At 43.1% G+C, this 18327-nt stretch overlaps 1 protein-coding gene across 7 annotated transcripts in view; it reads left to right on the top strand.

Annotated features, from left to right (window-relative positions):
- The window catches only part of ascc3 (activating signal cointegrator 1 complex subunit 3), a 146431-nt gene that overhangs the window by 2247 nt on the left and 125857 nt on the right, over positions 1-18327 (top strand). For all 7 annotated transcript variants that reach the window (XM_025911366.1, XM_005459407.4, XM_005459406.4 and 4 more), the window contains exons 3-4: positions 3588-3738; positions 5723-6300. In XM_025911366.1, coding sequence (XP_025767151.1) covers positions 3588-3738; positions 5723-6300 — 729 coding nt within the window. The remainder of the gene's footprint in view (positions 1-3587; positions 3739-5722; positions 6301-18327) is intronic.

The raw sequence follows: 18327 nt of genomic DNA, 5'->3' as shown, positions 1-18327 counted from the left end.
GCATTATTGTTGGGTCTTTAGCTCACAGTATAAAGCAGTGTGAGGTGATGGTTGTGTTAGGTTTTCACCAAACATCTCCACTTTGGCCTTGTGTGTTCAGAGCATGGTGGAGCTCATTCATTAATATTTGCACAGTAACATTAATGCGCTGCTAAGAAAAAAACAAGTACTTCATTAAATATGCGCACCAGTGTTCTTATTTCCATCCACATCCGTTCCATCACTTTATACAAATTCACACACATTCATACAAGCACTTCTTTTTGTGCTCCTGTGCGTTAGTGTGCAGTAAACGCATCAGAAGCAACTTAGGCTTCAGTATTTTGCCCAAGGATACGACCCACCAACCCTCTGGTTAGTAGATGGCTCAAGCCACCTGTCCAAAGTGTTTTCATCAAAGACACACACACACACACACCCCATGTGGTTTATCAGCCTGAGATGAGAAACTCGCTGCAACGGAGAGAAAAAAATCCCAGATTTGCAAATCTAAGTCCTGCTGTTGTAGAGAGAGGAGGCTTTCCCGGCACTCCCTCCAAAGCAGCCATACTTGTCTGTGTGTGCACATGCTGCGCTCTGTCTGACAGTTTCTCTGAGTTTCTCTGAGCCCTGCAGCGTCTGACTTTGGGTTGAGTTTGCTGGGGAAAGATTGACAGCTGTCTTGAGTATTCACATAATTTCCTCAGGGATTATTAAATTAATCTGATTCTGAATTCCACTCATGAATAATTTCTCCCACTGATGGACTTCAGATTGTTTGGGAATGCCTTCACAGATTAGTGGGCAGTAACAGGCCACACCTGTGCTTTTATTGAGGCAGTCATAACACACCTCAATAAAAGCACAATCAGGTGCATTTGATAAACAGCACCTAGCTGCTGCTAACCCGCTGATTATCTATGCAAGCAGTACTTAATACTTAGATTTTCTCATACAGGAAAAACAGATTTACTGTTTCATTTATTGTGCTCGAAGAAGTTGTTTCCTCGCCTGAAAATGTAGAGTTTGATTTCTCAGAAGAAGTAAACGAATCCATTAGAAGAGCTTCTGGGGCTCTGGAGCACTTCTTCCATGTGAAGGCTCAAACACAGAGCAGCCTTCCTCTACAGCAGGGGTCCCCAATCCCAGTCCACGAGGGCCGGTGTCCCTGCAGGTTTTAGATGTGTCCTTGATCCATCACAGCTGATTTAAATGGATAAATTACCTTCTCTACATGTCTTGAAGTTCTCTAGAGGCCTGGTAATGAACTAATCATGCGATTCAGGTGTGTTGACCCAGAGTGAGATCTAAAACCTGCAGGGACACTGGCCCTCATGGACTGGGATTGGGGACCCATGCTCTACAGTATAACATGTATGAGCTCAAACCAAACACCATGTTTGATAGCAGAGTTAAAGTCTGTCCACAAGTTACTGAGCTCTGAGGAAACCTGTGAGGATCTGATTGGCTGCTCACCGTTCACCAGTCACACTAACAGTGTGTGTGCTGGTTTGTGTGTTGGAGCTGCCCTCAAACTGTGTGACTAGATCCAAATGAAAAGTTGTTCTTAGGATGCTCTCGAGGATGAAAGCAGCCATTGTGTTTGTAACATGCAACCACGAGCCTGCTGCTTTTTTAGCCATGCTGGAGAAATACTATAAAGCAGCCGACTGACTCCAAAACATGTAAAAATACACGGGCATGTTTGACACAACACCTGCTGTGTATCTTGTAGTGCAGGCTGAAACTATCGCCCAGGCCAAAGCTGAGATGTTGTTATTGTCTCAGACTGGACAAAGGTCTGGGACAAACAAGAGGCTGAACATACCTGTAGTAAAATGAAATGAAAGCTCAGCATCTGTAATGACATTGGAATGTTTCATATTTGATATCAAGCAGTTGATGTGATTTCAACACGTTTGTTATATGACAGAAATGGTGTAGCTGCGCTGTGATTTGCTGGAAGGTGTTTGTGACCCAATCTTTTCTGTAACATGGCTTTTGGTAAATGGATCATCTGTTTGTTGGCTCTGCTGCAGACAAGGTGGCCTGTGGCCTTTAAGTGGCTGCTGATGGCTCAGAGTAGCAATCCTAATTTTTACTGAATGGATACAAAGTTTCCTGCTGCTGGTAGCGAGCAGTCATTGGAATGTGTCCCACACTTGACAGAAGAGGTTAAAGATACAAAGTTACCGACCCAGAAGTGAAATGTTTGTGATTTCTGCTGTTGGAAATAAAAACATAAGCCAGTCACTAAATTTGTGCAAATTTGTCGCACTTCAGATCATCAAAAAAAATGCTGTGTGCTCACCTTTACCTGCCAGATATTCAGGCCAGCTTCCTGTCCACTGCTCACTGATGACATTTCTGCTGTGCTTTCACATATTTGTGTCTTTGTTTCCTTTTCCCTGCCAGTCAGCATTACTGTTTGTAACTGAGAGGTGTCCCTGCTTTCCTTTAGTTTCTCAGATCAGCTCCTCATGTTTAAAATGAAAGTGAGCATGCTATTCAACCACTGATCTTCAGCTAGCTAAGCTCTCGTTAAATCCTCTAAGCACAAAGTGTTTCTCCGGGGAAAAGCGAGCTGAAGTCAGCCCAACATTATATCTCAGCTTTAGAAGACGTGCAGATGCTGATTGTAACGGAGTCGTTATGTTAACGCTTGTCCTGACCTCCTGAACGGTGGACACGACTGCTGAGCACGCATGAAGCGTCCACGACACGTGTGAACTATACTGTTCTGGTGTCACTGAAGAACCAGAAACGACGAGCATTATATTGGCAGTAAATGATATCACCACTGATCAGTAAGCACGAGAACAAACAGAGCTGTTCCATATCACGTGGGAGTGGACCCATGATTCAGTCTCTGGGGTCTGTTGATGAACCCTTCCCACAGTCGGTAAACTGGGCCTGTATTATTAATATAGTCAGTATAGGCCAGGGGTCGGCAAGGTGCGGCTCCGGGTGGTTTGGGCAAATAAATTAGAAGTATTTAGCTGAAGTGTATTTTATTTGTGTTTAGTTCTTTTTTTAACTCGTAGTTCTATATTGGAAGATTGTTGTGATATTGAAATATAAAAATAAAATTATATTCTATTATTTTTTCATCGCTCAAAGTAAGAGTCACACTCGAGGAAGCCGGTATTCCCGCCGAAACCCCGTGCATTTATCGAGACTTTCAACCCCAGGTAGGCCAATTATGGATCTTCGGATCCACATTATGTCAGCAGCTGTTCTCCACCGTGAACTATGTTAAAGACAATCACCGCTCACGCCTGACAGATGACAGCTTACAGTCCTGCGTAAACTGACTTTCGTTTTTTCCAATTATTTTTTAAGAGTCAGGTCAAGGCTCCAACAGCCCAAAGGCGATATAAGGGTGGCGGCTGACAACAGTTTTTGTTTGCTACATGGATCATTTTAGTTCAGCTGGGTGTCTTTGCTTTTGGCTGTCGTATGCTCAGTGAAATATAATAGAAATACCTGTTGTTAATAATGTACAGGCACAGTGCTGTTAACCAAAGGTAGGTGGTCATTCCAGTGATCAGAGCAGTGAGTGCTGCTCTTCTTGAAGTGTAATTGCATTTCTCCCTGTGACCCTTTAGGCCAAGCGTCTGAAGAGACAGGAGCTGTTTGCCAGAGAGGGCCTGACGTGGCATAGGATTGTCCATTTCTGCACCGAGCATCAGGACAAAAGTCAGCAGCAAGCTGCCAGTCAGGAGCTGAAGAGCCTGCTCCTGGCAGCCAAACAGATGGGTGAGTGCACCTCAGCTGTAGCTCTGTCACGTGTTTGAGTGAAGCTGGAGAAACAATCATGAAAATGTTAGAATGCCTGTTTGCTGTTTATGCACATTAAAACCTTTAATAAAAAAGGGCGGGGCCAAAATGACATTATGCAGTGTTGTTAGGTTATATTTGGGGAATTCTCTGCAAAAGCAGCATGGAAGATTTTGCAGGTAGTTTTAATGGCTGTACTCTATCAGCTGTTAATGTGATCATGTGATTATTGTACTGTTCACACTTCTTCCATGTGAAGGTTCAAACACAGAGCAGCCTTCCTCTACAGTATAACGTGTGTGAGCTCAAACCAAACACCATGTTTGATGGCAGAGTTAAAGTCTGTCCACAAGTTACTGAGCTCTAAGGAAACCTGTGAGGATCTGATTGGCTGTATTTCTGCTCACCGTTCACCAGTCACACTAACAGTGTGTGTGCTGGTTTGTGTGTTGGAGCTGCCCTCAAACTGTGTGACTAGATCCAAATGAAAAGTTGTTCTTAGGATGCTCTCGAGGATGAAAGCAGCCATTGTGTTTGTAACATGCAACCACGAGCCTGCTGCTTTTTTTAGGCCATTTTAATTGGTTTAAATCCTTTTCATCTGTTTTCATTTTGCCTCTCCAGCCTGCTTTGCTCTAGTCTGCCTCTGTCCTTTTGACATTTTTTCCTCTAATTGGACAATTATGCTGTATTTCTTTTTTTTAAGTGCAGTTCTGCTAAAGTATGAATTGTTTGGAATATTATTTAAATGAGGTGCAGGAACTTTAAACAGTTAGCTCGTGTTTGGCCTTTCCTGCTTAGAGCTGCCGACTCTTTCTAGCACTATTAATAGTGCTGTGCACAGATTTAATGGCCATATAAAACAGTACTGCTGTCTAGGCACAGCTAATGGTAATAGAAAGGGTAAAGGTGATTGTTGCAGCAATCCTAATAATCATCATCATTAAAATGATAATCATTACATCCGTTTTTCCCTTAAGATGGAAATTCTCATTTCTGCCAGACCTCGGGCCACACTGGGTTTTATGGAAGAAAAGGAAAACCAGGACTGTTCCTGACAGGGCAGCTAGTGTTTAACGAATGTAAATCCTGTAGGTTATAAACCACACATGGACGTTACTGACAGAAACTTCAGTCATGCCAACAGCTGAAGCTGCTGAATAAGCCAGTCGACTGATACTGTTGGCAGTATGTGACTGCTGAGCAACATCATGCATTTAAATGAGTCGATTAATTAGTGACTGCGCCCTTCTTTCCTGGTATTATTGACTTCTTATGACTTGACATTACACCTGAGTTCATATAGAAGGTAGACTTTGGGTCTCCTGGTTGGCATGGTGTCATTGTGCCTGCGAGGGCTTTCTCTGGGGGCGGGTACAGGAACATCCATGGGTTTCTGGATAGTGACACATTTTTAGAGTTTTACTTCTGTATACTCGAACAGTTGAATTTTAAATAAACAGTTAATTTGATTGAAGTGCAGCGTGGACACACAGGTCTGTGAATGCAATGACTCGAGAACGGGGCAGCTTGGATGAGTTTGAATCTCAGTGACTTCAACCTTTGGGTCAGGGATTTTGGAAATCTTGTCAGTGTGATAAGTGAAGCAGGAGGCTGAGGGTAGAACTGGCAGCTGTACTTTGAATAGTTGTGCAGGTTTGTTGCAGTTGGGAGCGTCTACAGCCAGGTGCAGTGTTTTCTCCCATGAGAAGTTCAGCCACGCCTTTGCTGCAGTTGCCTTCAGTTGTTGCATGTTTACAGGTGTCTCTACCTTCAGTTTGTCTTGAGTCTGGAAACCTATTTTGGGTTGCAGTCAGAGTTCGTTGCCTTTACAAACTCTTGGTTCTGTGCAAATATAAAATGACCAAAGTGTGTAATTGTTCAAACATGTGTGGACCTAACTGTAAATTCTGTGTATTCCCGCTGCAGTGCTAACTGTGGTGTACATGTGCTTGTTCCACAGTGGGTTCTGAACTCGGTCAGACGGTGGTTGAAAGCGCAGCTGTGTTTCTGTTTGAAACCTTCCACAACAAAGACCACGTTGGTACAGAGGAGACTCGGGCCATCAAACACATGTTCGGTCCTTTTCCATCATCGGCAGCGGAAGCGTCCTGCACCTCTGTGGGTCGGCTGGTGGCTTTGCTCGGTGACTCCCGAGTCGAAGACTTTATCCAGAGCCAACGCTCCAGTCACAACCTGGACCGAAGCGCCGCTTTTGGACGCAACATTGCTTTCTCACATGATGGTTACACACTCGACCCACTGGAGGGGCTGCCCTTCTCCAGTATCCAGGAAGAAAGTGCGAGCTTGGATTTCATCAACTTTTTTAACAACCAAAAGAGTGGCAAGAAGGGCATCAATGAAGAGGCTATGTCCAGTACAGGAAGCGCCCTGACCCCCGGGGATGGCTCCATCCTTAGAACAGAAGTAGATAACTATCTGTGTGGAGGCAACATGATGTCATCCAACCCAGAGGAGCTGTGCACGTCTCTGTTTGAAATGCTGGCCTCACACAGGAGCAACGATGAGCTGCAGAACGAGGTATGTACCACTGGTCTGTTCGTATTAACCCTGAAGGTGAAGTGAATATATCACATGCACAGTAACATAAATAGGAGTCACAGGAAAATAAGGAACTGATTTTATGTAGAAGTGTTGACTGAAGTTGGTGTTTCAGGGTTGTTTTTGTTGTCACACATCATCTTCACACCGTCAGAAATCAGGACATTCCTCTGTCATATTCAATAACTGTCTGCTCTGTTTCTTCATGTGAACCAATCAGATTGTTTGTACAGATTCACCAGTGCTACAGTGTCTACACTGGTTGTTGTGGTAACTTGGCTTTACAAACACCCTGGTATAGGACATGCATGGACATGCATCATCCTACCCTAGACCATCTCGTATGAACCCCACCTCTAAAGCACCATCCGCTGTCATGTCGTCCTCCATGGGGCTCAGCTAGTAGCAGGTTGGAGCTCATCCATATGCGTGATTATAAAGCTGACGGACTGTTTTGATGTTGAACTTTCATCACTGCTTTTCCGTGAAGTTTGACCCCTCCCACTGTTATGTTTATTGTTGTGCGACACCTATTGATCCTATGAAGCTGACCTTCAACAACACTGGAGTTATCATGTCCTGGCTGTTAAACCGAGTCATACTTGGCCTTTACCTAGAGCTGGGCGATATAAGATTTTTTCATATCACGATATGTTTTTTTCCTTTCAGGCGATAACGATATATATCACGATATAAGCCAAATAACTATATTTGTAAGATTTAAATGTGCCGTTGCTCACAAGTAAAATGTGAAATAATCAGCAGCTTGTTTTAATTAAAATATTTATTTCCCATAATAAGTTCAACAGGGTAGATGTACTTAAGGAACATGAGACTTCAGTTTCAGATAAATAAAGGCAAATATTGCAAACTACACAAAAGGCAGCCGCTAAAGCGTTTAAGTTTCAAAACAGAAAAAACAAACAGACTAAATTGTCGATTCCACTTAGAAACAAAATATTAATTCTAAAAATAAATCTTAGTTTGTTTTACAGAAGAACAGACAAAATTGACTAACTTTTGTCAATATCAAATAAACTGAGAACTAAAAGGAAATTCTCAATCTCTCCTTGTTGTATAGCTTAGCTTTTCAAACAGTTTTAACAGTTACTTTAGTCTGACAAAAGCCGAATGACGAATCAGCGCTTTCAGTCAGAGATTGAGCATGCACCGCTTTATTGTATTTCCAGACTTGCTTTCGGCACAATTTACAGTGCGCGCTACTCTGTTTTTTGTCAGACTTGAAATAGCCGAAATACCTTCACACTACGGAACTTCTGTGGCCCTTCCGTTCGACAAGCTCTCCGGAATTGGAACCATCATCTGTTTTTTCTTCGGTAACCTTCACTCACGCTCTCGGTTCATTTTTCTCTAGTCGGCAAACTCCTTTCCTTCATTACCCGGGCTGCACGGCTGCAAAAACAAATACACATGTGCGCCTTGGCGCTTGTGCTGCACGTAACAAGTCGCGTGACGTGTGGCTGTGATTGGTTCGGCTCTGCGCTACTTAATTTGGATTGGCTGTTCTTTTTTTTTTTTTAAAGGACAAGAGAGATGAGGCCTATCGCAATAGTTTAATTTTTCTATCGAGAAAAAGTTATTTCGCAATACGTATCGTTATCGTTCTATCGCCCAGCTCTACCTTTACCTCTACACTTTTCAGACTTTATACATAGATTTGACCTTCATTGGCAATAAAGACCCTGAAATATTAGTAGCCTAATGTGCACACAGTTAAGACTATAAGGAGAGATGTACCAGTGCTGCCAGTGCCTGACTCAGGGTTTTTTCCCATTGTGTGACCTATTGGAAAATATATAAAAGCAACAGTGTTTCTGTGAATTCACCAGGTAACAGGATGTGGAGCCTTTTGTCTTTTTCACTTGTATCCATAATTTTCCTGATAACTGCTTTGATCCTTCGCCCATATCAAGGCTCTTACTGGGGCTGCTGGTTTGTGGTTGGCTATGAGCTCTGAATACGCGGAGCTTTAGCTGTAGGTGTCAGAGTGATTTTAAGGTTTGATTATGTTTGTTGTTGTGAGGTTTTCGTTGTTGTGCCTTTGCTGTTTACTTTGGTCACAGCTTGAGGACATTTCAGTCCCTTTCTGTCCACGGGGATTTGGACACATCTTTGACTGTGTTGCCAAAAAAGTGATGCATTCAGTGTATGTTTGGTGGTGTTTGTTTTTTAGTAGATTCTGCAATGAAATCATCTAAATAATGTGTATAATGAATAAAATCTAATCTAACGTGTGTTCACAGCAGGGCTGTTTGGTCTGGTCTTCCTCTTCGTTGAGTGCAGACACAAACACTCTTTGGAGATGTAGTGTTGGCTCCAGTTTAACTCCAGTGCTGTTCCTCCATATCGTGAACATGACCACAGTAAACAGACTATAGGTGTGAAAACAGCTGTAAATATTCACTTTGTCAAATCAAGCTTATGTTTTGGGAATTTCATTTTGTCTCAAGTCTGTGATTTAACGATAATGAAAACAAAGAGTGAAAATGAAACCTGATCTCATCAGTGATGTGGATGATGTACTGTTGTGTTCAGTGTGGCAGTGATGCACTTGTTGCCGTGCTGTTAGCCATCAGCTGTCTATTCTGGCTGAAGCCAAGAGAAGGAAAAGTGTTGCATCAATACAAAGGTATTTAGAGATATTGATGAACTTATATTCACAGTCCAAGGAACAAAAGGAAAGTGTTCCTGGGGAAAAGCAGGATGAGTCTAAAAACAGTGACTGTCATTAACTGTGTTACTTCAGTCAGCAGCTGAATGATCACTGCGTGCTGCTGTGCCTCTTCATACTTGCCTCAGGCTCATCACCACAGTAGAATTTCAAACTCAATTATATCACAGGGAAGATGTTTACCTCTGCAACAACACCAGTGTTGGTGAAGAAGTCATTTCTTAGTCAACGTGTTCATTTTCACCATCGATCGTGGTGATACATTTTACAACCTACTAATAAATAAATGGATGAGCAAACAGCACAGTACCTGACATGTAAATATTTTCATTATTGTAGAAGAGTTGTGAAAATTAAAACTGTAGTCATGCTAAAATATAGAAGATATCAAATGTCACTGTCAGCCGTACAGCTGGCTAAAACAAGATGACACGTTTGAATAAATTACTGTAAAAGTACAAACTTGTCACCAACATCAGCCTGCAGCTCTGCAGGCCTGAAGCCCGTCTCATTGGTCTTCTGTTCACTTTATCTCATGCTCAGTTCAGCTGTGGTCCACCCACTGCTCTGCACATGTGGTTCTTGCTCCAGGACAGTAACAGTAACAGACTAAACAATTTAAACAATACAATATGTTACAGATTTTACAAATTTACGAAATCACACTAATATATACAGATCACTCAATAATAAATATCAAGGACTAACAGAGGTGAGTATAAATAAATACCAAGAATATTGAGAAGAATATTACAGAGTAGGAAAGAGCGTGTGCAAAAAGGTAACTATGTAACTATTGCAGTGTTTACAGTGTGTTAGATGGAGGAGTTGTACAGGGAGATGGCCACGGGCAGGAATGATTTCCTGTGTCATTCAGTGAAAGATGTTTAAATGTCCGAATACTGGAGCGTATGCATTTGTTTTTGTGTGAGGGAACACAAGCAGTGGACATACTGAGGATTTCCTGTGCAGCTTTGGGTTTTGTTTGGATCTACATCTTCCTGTGTAAAGCAGAAAGATCCAAATTACTTACATGTCTGTTTCTCGCCCCGTTTGAACCTCTAATTTGCTATTCTTCACATTTTTATATGAAGCAGGAAACCGTTCCATTTTGTGCCTGTGGATTTTCAGCCACTTCACTTATATGTCCAGGCTTTTATCTGGCCCATCCTCACGCTGCCCCTACCCCACAGCCCTTCTGTCAATTTAGCACAGAGTCAGAATTGTACAACTTCAGCTGGTTCCAGTTGCTTCCAATGTTTCTCACGTAGTTGACATTTGGAAGCCAACTTTCCCACTGACATCCTCAGGTGTAGACTGCTGTGTGTGTGTGTGAGCACAGACACACACAGAAACACACTGCGAGAGTGCACCTGCAGGCTCTCTATGCATCTACCTCTGTGTGACTCCAAAGTCAACACTAAAGTTTAAAGGCTTTGCACTTTGTGGCATTAAAGCCAACAATGGAGAAACTCGCTTCTTATTATTTCTCGTTGGTGACCTTGGATTGCTGACATTTTGTGGTAGGTGCTGAGTGCAGGCGGGGACCGCGGACTGGAAAGCCATTTAGTTACATACAGATCTGGTCATGTCATTTCATAGTGAGGGGAGTCTGACCCTCTGAGTTCAGTACAGTAGCAGAGAGAAATCTCAGAAACTTTTTATCTTTATAACTTTAAGCTTACGTTTACTTCTTCCATTAGTTACTACTCAGATCGACTGGTTTTTCCATTACAGCTGATTACCACCTAATGTGCATGGTCATCACCATAGTAACGCGGCCGAGTGTCCTGTGACGTAATTGGTATACGACACAAACTGTACAACAAAGGTGGAGGTGGAGGCGACGATACACCTGCTGCTCGCTCTGTGGTTTTTCGTCACACTCGGGGACCACACCGTTGGTTTTGTAGCCATCTCCCTCGTCGCCGGATTTCAAAAATGGTGGTTTTGATTTTCGTGAATGACACTCTCTTATGACTCATCGAGTCCACATCCTAATCATCCACATCCTCATCATCCTCATCCTCATCATCCTCATCATCCACATCTTGATCATCCACATCATTAGGGGTGGGTTTTTATAATCGATTTATCGATTAAAATTGATTGTGGCTTGGATAACGTAAAATCGATTCATTAAAATCCTGAATCGATTTTTTAATATAAATTTATTTTGCCCGAAATGCCAGAATCTCTGGTGAAATCTCACAAAATTTCAACAACCACCAAACAGCTAAGACAGTAAATGAGAGCAGGTACAAGGATTCTGCACAAAGACATAAACACACAGGGCGACCCGCGGATCAGAATCAGTGAGATGTCGCCTTTCTCACAGTCGTGGCTGAAAGCCGACAGCTCGCTGATTCTGATCTGTCGGCGGGTCCGCGCTTTGTGTTCACGCCCTTTTTGCGCTGATTCTAAAGCTGTTAGTTTGATCTCTCTCCAAACAATATTGACCGAACCAGCAGCAAAAGAAGATCCAAACTACGCTTCACATAAACATCGTCATGAAATCACTCTGACTTTTCCTGTTTTGCTTCCACCACGATGCACCGCTCTCTCTCTCTCTCTCTCTCTCGACTCTCTCTCTCTCTCTCGACTCTCTCTCTCTCTCTCTCTCTCGACTCTCTCTCTCTCTCTCTCTCTCTCGACTCTCTCTCTCTCTCTCGCTCTCTCTCGACTCTCTCTCTCTCTCTCGACTCTCTCTCTCGACTCTCTCTCTCTCTCTCGACTCTCTCCTCTCTCCTCTCGACTCTCTCTCTCTCTCTCGACTCTCTCTCTCTCTCTCTCTCGACTCTCTCTCTCTCTCTCGACTCTCTCTCTCTCTCTCTCTCGACTCTCTCTCTCTCTCGACTCTCTCTCTCTCCTCTCTCTCTCTCTCTCGACTCTCTCTCTCTCTCTCGACTCTCTCTCTCTCTCGACTCTCTCTCTCTCTCTCCACTCTCTCTCTCTCTCTCTCCTCTCGACTCTCTCTCTCTCTCTCTCTCTCTCTCGACTCTCTCTCTCTCTCACTCTCTCTCTCTCGACTCTCTCTCTCTCTCTCGACTCTCTCTCTCTCTCTCGACTCTCTCTCTCTCTCGACTCTCTCTCTCCTCTCTCGACTCTCTCTCTCTCTCTCTCGACTCTCTCTCTCTCGACTCTCTCTCTCTCTCTCTCGACTCTCTCTCTCTCTCTCGACTCTCTCTCTCTCTCTCTCTCTCGACTCTCTCTCTCTCTCTCTCTCTCTCTCTCTCTCTCTCTCTCGACTCTCTCTCTCTCTCGACTCTCTCTCTCTCGACTCTCTCTCTCTCTCTCGACTCTCTCTCTCTCTCGACTCTCTCTCTCTCTCGACTCTCTCTCTCTCTCTCCACTCTCTCTCTCTCTCTCTCTCTCGACTCTCTCTCTCTCTCTCTCTCTCTCTCGACTCTCTCTCGACTCTCTCTCTCTCTCGACTCTCTCTCTCGACTCTCTCTCTCTCTCTCTGTACTTCAAGAACAGTTTCCCGTCTAAAAATCTGTTTTCTTCATTAGGCTGTTCGCTTGCTTGTTATGCACAAGTCTACCGTTGTTTACAGCGCTGTCGGCCGCTGGTTTTTCTTCCCTTTTACATTCTTCCGAAAAGAAAACCTCATTTCTGCCGTTCAATACTGAACAAATTTAAACTTTTTAAAATTATGCAAAATGCAAAACGCTTAGCTGTGTCTCTAATAAAACCGCTGTAACATCAGAGGTAACGTTCATATATTGATTAATGGTTTTCTTTCGTTTTTGATGTACTGCAGTATATTTTTATAAAATCCCAGGCCAGGAAAACCACCTTCATGTTTTTCTGTGTTTTATCTTCAGCTACTTTGACACAAAGGCCTCTGCTGTGACGCTCACACCTTTGATAAAGTCTTGCGTGTGTCAGCTTCCTTTTTATAGCTACAAAAATATGTAAATGTACTGATCTGAATTATAAAATTTTTGACTGTCAAAATTTTTCCAGATTCAAATCGAATCGAATTAAATCGAATCGTGGATCGAATCGATTCGGGACCTTGTGAATCGGAATTGAATCGATTCTAGAAATCAGTGACGATACCCAGCCCTACACATCATCCACATCATCCTCATCCACATCATCCACATCCTCATCATGCACATCCTAACATCATCCACCTGCAGGCTGAAATCCCTGATCATCAAGATAAAAAGTCTGCAAAATCCGAAATAAAAACACCTGTAGGGCTGGGAGCGAGCAAAGCAAAGAAACACAGCAAAGTATGTTTGATGAACCAAGCGTAAGAAGTTGTGACTCAAAGGAGGGGAAAGTCTCAGAGTCCATAACTCTGCAGGACACATCAACTGTCCCGGTAAACGGTGGCACGTCCACCACCATGACGGTCCAAATGTGGAGTCCCGATGAAGTGACAGCTGACCGGGCAGAGCTCATTAAGGCGGACAAATTCATTCTCCCACTGCCAGGATTCAATGAGAAACATAAATCCAAACTGTTACTGATTTAAAAAAAAAAAAAAAAAAAAAGTCGTTTAGTACAAATGATTTGTTGGCTTTGTTGGAGCGAGCGTTGAGGAGAGCGACCTGAAGCAGAGCTGACAGGCTGACGTCATCAACAGCTGATTGACAGCAAACAGCTGGAATGAGGACGTAGTCTCCTGGTCCCCACAGCTGTGGAACTGTGGTCCGGTTTCCTTTTACATCATGTTGATAGCTGGATCTGTTTGCAGTGCTTACCTGGGAGGAAGGTAAACTGGTGGACGCAGTGTGATGCTTTGGGCCGTGATTTGTCTGGAAATCTTAGGTCCTGTGATTCATGTGGATATTATGTTGACACATACTGCCAACCTAAGCATAGTTGCAGACCATGTAACCATGGTGTGGTGGGCTGGTCTGTGGCACGGCTGCAGTGAGGCTGACACACCTGAACTGCATCAGCTCGTCACGCCTCCCCTGCCTATAAGAGCGAGCTGGGTGCTGAAGGATGAAGTTGTTGGTGGTGTGTGTGGCTGGCAGCTGCAGAGCTGTGAGTCCTCTTTGGTTTTAAAGACGTTCAGCTGCAGGTTGTTTTCTGAGCACCAGCGGGAACAATTCTCTATCTCCACCCTGTGTGCTGTCATGTCGACATCACCAGAGATGGTGGTGTCGTTGGTTGGTGTGCAGTCATACAGGACGTACAGTAGGGGGCTGAGAATGCAGCCCTGTGGGGATCTAGCCTCAGTGGCAGTGGGGCGGCTGGTTATGTTATGCTTAATATGTATTTTTGTATGACATTATTTATTTATTTACATTACTTCTGGAAATTTGGAAATCATGACCAACCCTTCTGTGTTTACCACAAGCAGCTGGACTAATGTTGCTTTTCTAGTACCGATACTGATACTAGTACTAGCACTGATACTGGTACTGATACTGGCACTTAGGGCTGGGCGATATGGCCTAAAATCCATATCACGGTATAATTTGAAGCATGTGCGGTAATGATATATATCGCGATATATTCTTTTCTTCTGTATAACGTATTTTACACACTATAAGGCGCACTTAAAATCCTTTAACTTTCTCAAAAATCAACAGTGTGCCTTATGTATGATTTCTGGTTGTGCTTACTGACCTCGAACCGATTTTTATGAAGTACACAGCGCGCAGAAATCTGTCAAAAACTGTTTTAGTCCGACTTTGGTAAGCTACGAAGCCGCACCCCTTGATGGATTGTTGGAGCGTTACGGCTGCCGTAGTCAGGAGCCTCGCGGAGTAATCTGGGTCCTAAACTCTGTTTGCTTCAGGTCCCAAAGTCAAACGAACACTGCAGCATCACTGAGAGTTAAAAACGGTCTAAATTCTTTCATCTTTAATAAAATGATCAGCGTTGCTGCTTTTCCAGGTGTAACAATTAAGTTTAACATCCAGGCATCCATGAAAACAGGATTTATTAAATTCAATGGAGTTAGAAGTTAGCAGGAAGTTAGCTCGCTAGTTTCCACCTAAGCATGATATAGCACAGTGGTTCCCAAACTTGTTTTGCCAGGCCCCCCTTTTTTACAAGAAAATGTTCGCGCCCCCCCCCCCCCCCCCCACCTAACCCCCCCCCCACACAAACACATCCTCCAAACACACACACCCATATTTTGCTCCATTGCGGTTTATTTCACACCTCAAACATTTAGTAAACAATTAAGCAAATACAAGTAAACGGCAATAAATTACAGGTAGTAATAAAATATACTACTAACTCTTTTACGCTGCGTCCACACCTACACGGGTATTTTTGAAAACTCAGCTGTTTCTATGCGTTTGGGCTTTTCGTCAACACGTAAACGGCGTTGCGATTCACCGAAAACGGAGATTATTTAAACTCCTTTTTTGTGTTTACGTGTGGACGAGGATTACAGAGTTCGTCACGCAACGACAAAGGTATGTGCCTCTTTTCACGTCACGCTGTGCGCCACGTTATTGTTTACATGAGATGAATTGCAGATAGAGACAAAATACTGTTAATCTGACTATCTGCAGGTTTTACACACTTACATATACACACGCAGTTACTGTCCCTGCATTTAGAAAGGCAGAGGTGTCACGGTGTAATTATTTTACGTGTAGTTGTTTTTTTCCTGTGTAATAATGTTCAACATTGCTGTCAATACATTTTTCAAAAAATGCCTCTCTGTGCAAAATGGGTTTAAACACATAAACAGCTGTGGGATACTGTTTGTCCGTGATTTGAGCCGGGGGAACAAATTACGGCAGGATCAGCCTGATATTATTTGTATCCCGCTGTAACTTTACTGCATAAAGAGCTAACATGTCCAAAACGTGAGGAGTAGTTAGTTATTACAAGAAGTGTTTGTGAACTAAAAATCAAGAATGTGGGATCCTGTTTGTCCGTGATTTGGAGAGCCCAGCGCTGCTCCCGACGCAGGGAAACTAATTTTGCAGGGGAGACCTACCTCGGCACTTGTGCAGGTGAAGCCAAAGGGAAGATATGCTTCACCATATTTTCCTGTCTTTGGCTTGGAAGGAAGTTGGTTTGGAGACATATTTGGCGATGCTTCATCTCCTGCTTTGCGTTTGTGTGGGAGCCCCGTCAAAAACCTGTCCACAGTGTCCAAGCGCTCTTCTTTTTTTTTTTTTTTTTCTTTTCACACCGCGCCCCCTGCAATGGGGGGGCGGGCCCCACACTTTGGGAACCTCTTATATAGCATGTTCTGACTGAGAGATTTCTGAAACATTCAAACGTACAGCTCTGCTATCACTTCCAACATAAATGAAGACAGAAAACTAAACAGCAGTGACGTTTGTAGGGTTACTGAAGTTGGGCTAGCTGGTATATAATGATGTGCTACGTGATCGCTAGCAAAACAGCTACGTTAGCATAACATAAACACAGTGAAGTTGAAGGATGGCCGCTAACTTTTTTCCACTTGATAAAAGTTAACGTGAGGGTTCCTGATGGTTAGAGACAAATGCAATTGCATGGCAGGATGCTGTAAACGGACCAAACTTCAGTCAGGAGAACAACTGAGATAATCCATCCACAATACCAGGTTAGTCATTAATATACTGCAACAACATGGGAATAGAGCTGCTGTGATAGAATACAGCATTAATGAATCAATGGTACAGAAGTGGAGGAAGCGCAGTTTTTGGCTTTCCCCATATTCCAAAACTGCTTCGTCTCTTTGCTGTTACTGTCGCCTGGCATAATTTGCAGATGATATTGCTTACAGCCGCTGCAATGCTTTCGACCGAAACAGGCGCAGCTTGATGACACCATCAACATGCGCTATCGCGGTAGAGCGGTATAGTCAGAATCTCTACCATTGGCCAAATTTGTATCATTTCTACCGTATACCGTTTATACCGTGCACCCCTACTGGCACTGGTACTAATACTGGTTTGGGTACTGGCACTGATACTGGTACGTGTCCTGGTACTAGCACTGGTACAGGTACTGGCACTGATACTGGTACAGGTACTGGCACTGATACTAATACTGGTACGTGTACTGGTACTAATACTGGTACAGGTACTGGTACTGGCACTGATACTGGTACTAATCCATAGCCTAATGATCTCACTTCCAATTATTTCTGGTTGATACAGTCAGATCTGTTTTGAGAAGTGTACCTGGCAGTGATCAGTTCCAACACAAACATCAGACTGTTCAGTTGAGCTGTGTTCAGACCTGATCGTTCATCCTAGTCTAGCATATCTGAGTGTTTCAAATAGCTTTAAATCATTTTAGGATGTTTGCCTTTCTCAGTAAATGTTCAGTGCAGGAAGCGTTGTATTTCAGATAAGTCAATGATAGTCAGAGCTTGTGGTCTTAAGTAGCTGTTCAAAGCTTGGAGATGTGTTTGGGCTCATTATTCTGTCTCCGTCTGAGTCCTAAGTTAAGTTTGATAAGTGTTAGTCCTTCCCCACAAAGATCAAACCTGAGGGTGGAGTCCTGCTTCTCATTTATCAGGGTGGAGATGATTCACTGCTGGTGAATGCCCCCATTTCTCTGTGTATAATTCATTGTTTGCCAATGTTTTTCACCCTTATATTGATTTACCCACATTCACCTTTAGTGTGATTCATCAGGATACACCACACCTAGCACTGCCATGTGTTAGCCTTCCTCCGTGTTTCTCCTTCTCTCCATGACATGATTGGAGTGTTTTTATTTACTGAATTCTGTGTGTGAGAATTGTTCATACAGTTGCTTTTCTGTCTCTCAGTGAACAAAGCCTGATGTATCGATCCTCTGATAGTTTGGTCTGCTGTTCGTGCTTTAGATACAAGTGATCCAGTTAGCACAGTATACTCTGCCCTCTTACAAACCTCTAGTCTAGCCATGATTTGATGCTCTGTGCTCAGAATATGACTGTTCTGATGTCATATTTCTCCAGTGTGGTGATGCTACCTGCTCAGTAACTTTGGGTTGGGAGCTTTAAGTCGATCAGCTGGGTGTCATTTAAACATTGTTTTGGTAGAAGAACCCAGCTCTATGAAAGTGGATCCTCTCTACACAGGACTCTGCATTGTTGCTTCATCTGAGTGCTGAATTATTAATTTTACACATAACTTTTTTAAATGTTTGTAGACAGTCAAACTTCCCAGCTTTTCCAGGATTTAAATACACTGTAAACCTTTTTAACAACACTGTAGGAAAAAGTCTGCCTATAAACACGTTAATAGATCGATATGTTTGGTCATACATCAGTATCATATGTGTTGTCCGTTTATATTCAGTTCTAATACAGTTCAATATAAAAATCTAATATCATGTAATGTAGTGTAATCTAATGTAAAAATGCTCATTAGTTTTAGTAAGGCTGTCCTGAATGA

The sequence above is a fragment of the Oreochromis niloticus genome, linkage group LG11 (assembly GCF_001858045.2).
Source record: "Oreochromis niloticus isolate F11D_XX linkage group LG11, O_niloticus_UMD_NMBU, whole genome shotgun sequence".
NCBI classification, from domain to species: domain Eukaryota; kingdom Metazoa; phylum Chordata; class Actinopteri; order Cichliformes; family Cichlidae; genus Oreochromis; species Oreochromis niloticus.
Note: the sequence above shows the minus strand (reverse complement) of the source record. Positions and strands in the feature narration are given on the sequence as shown.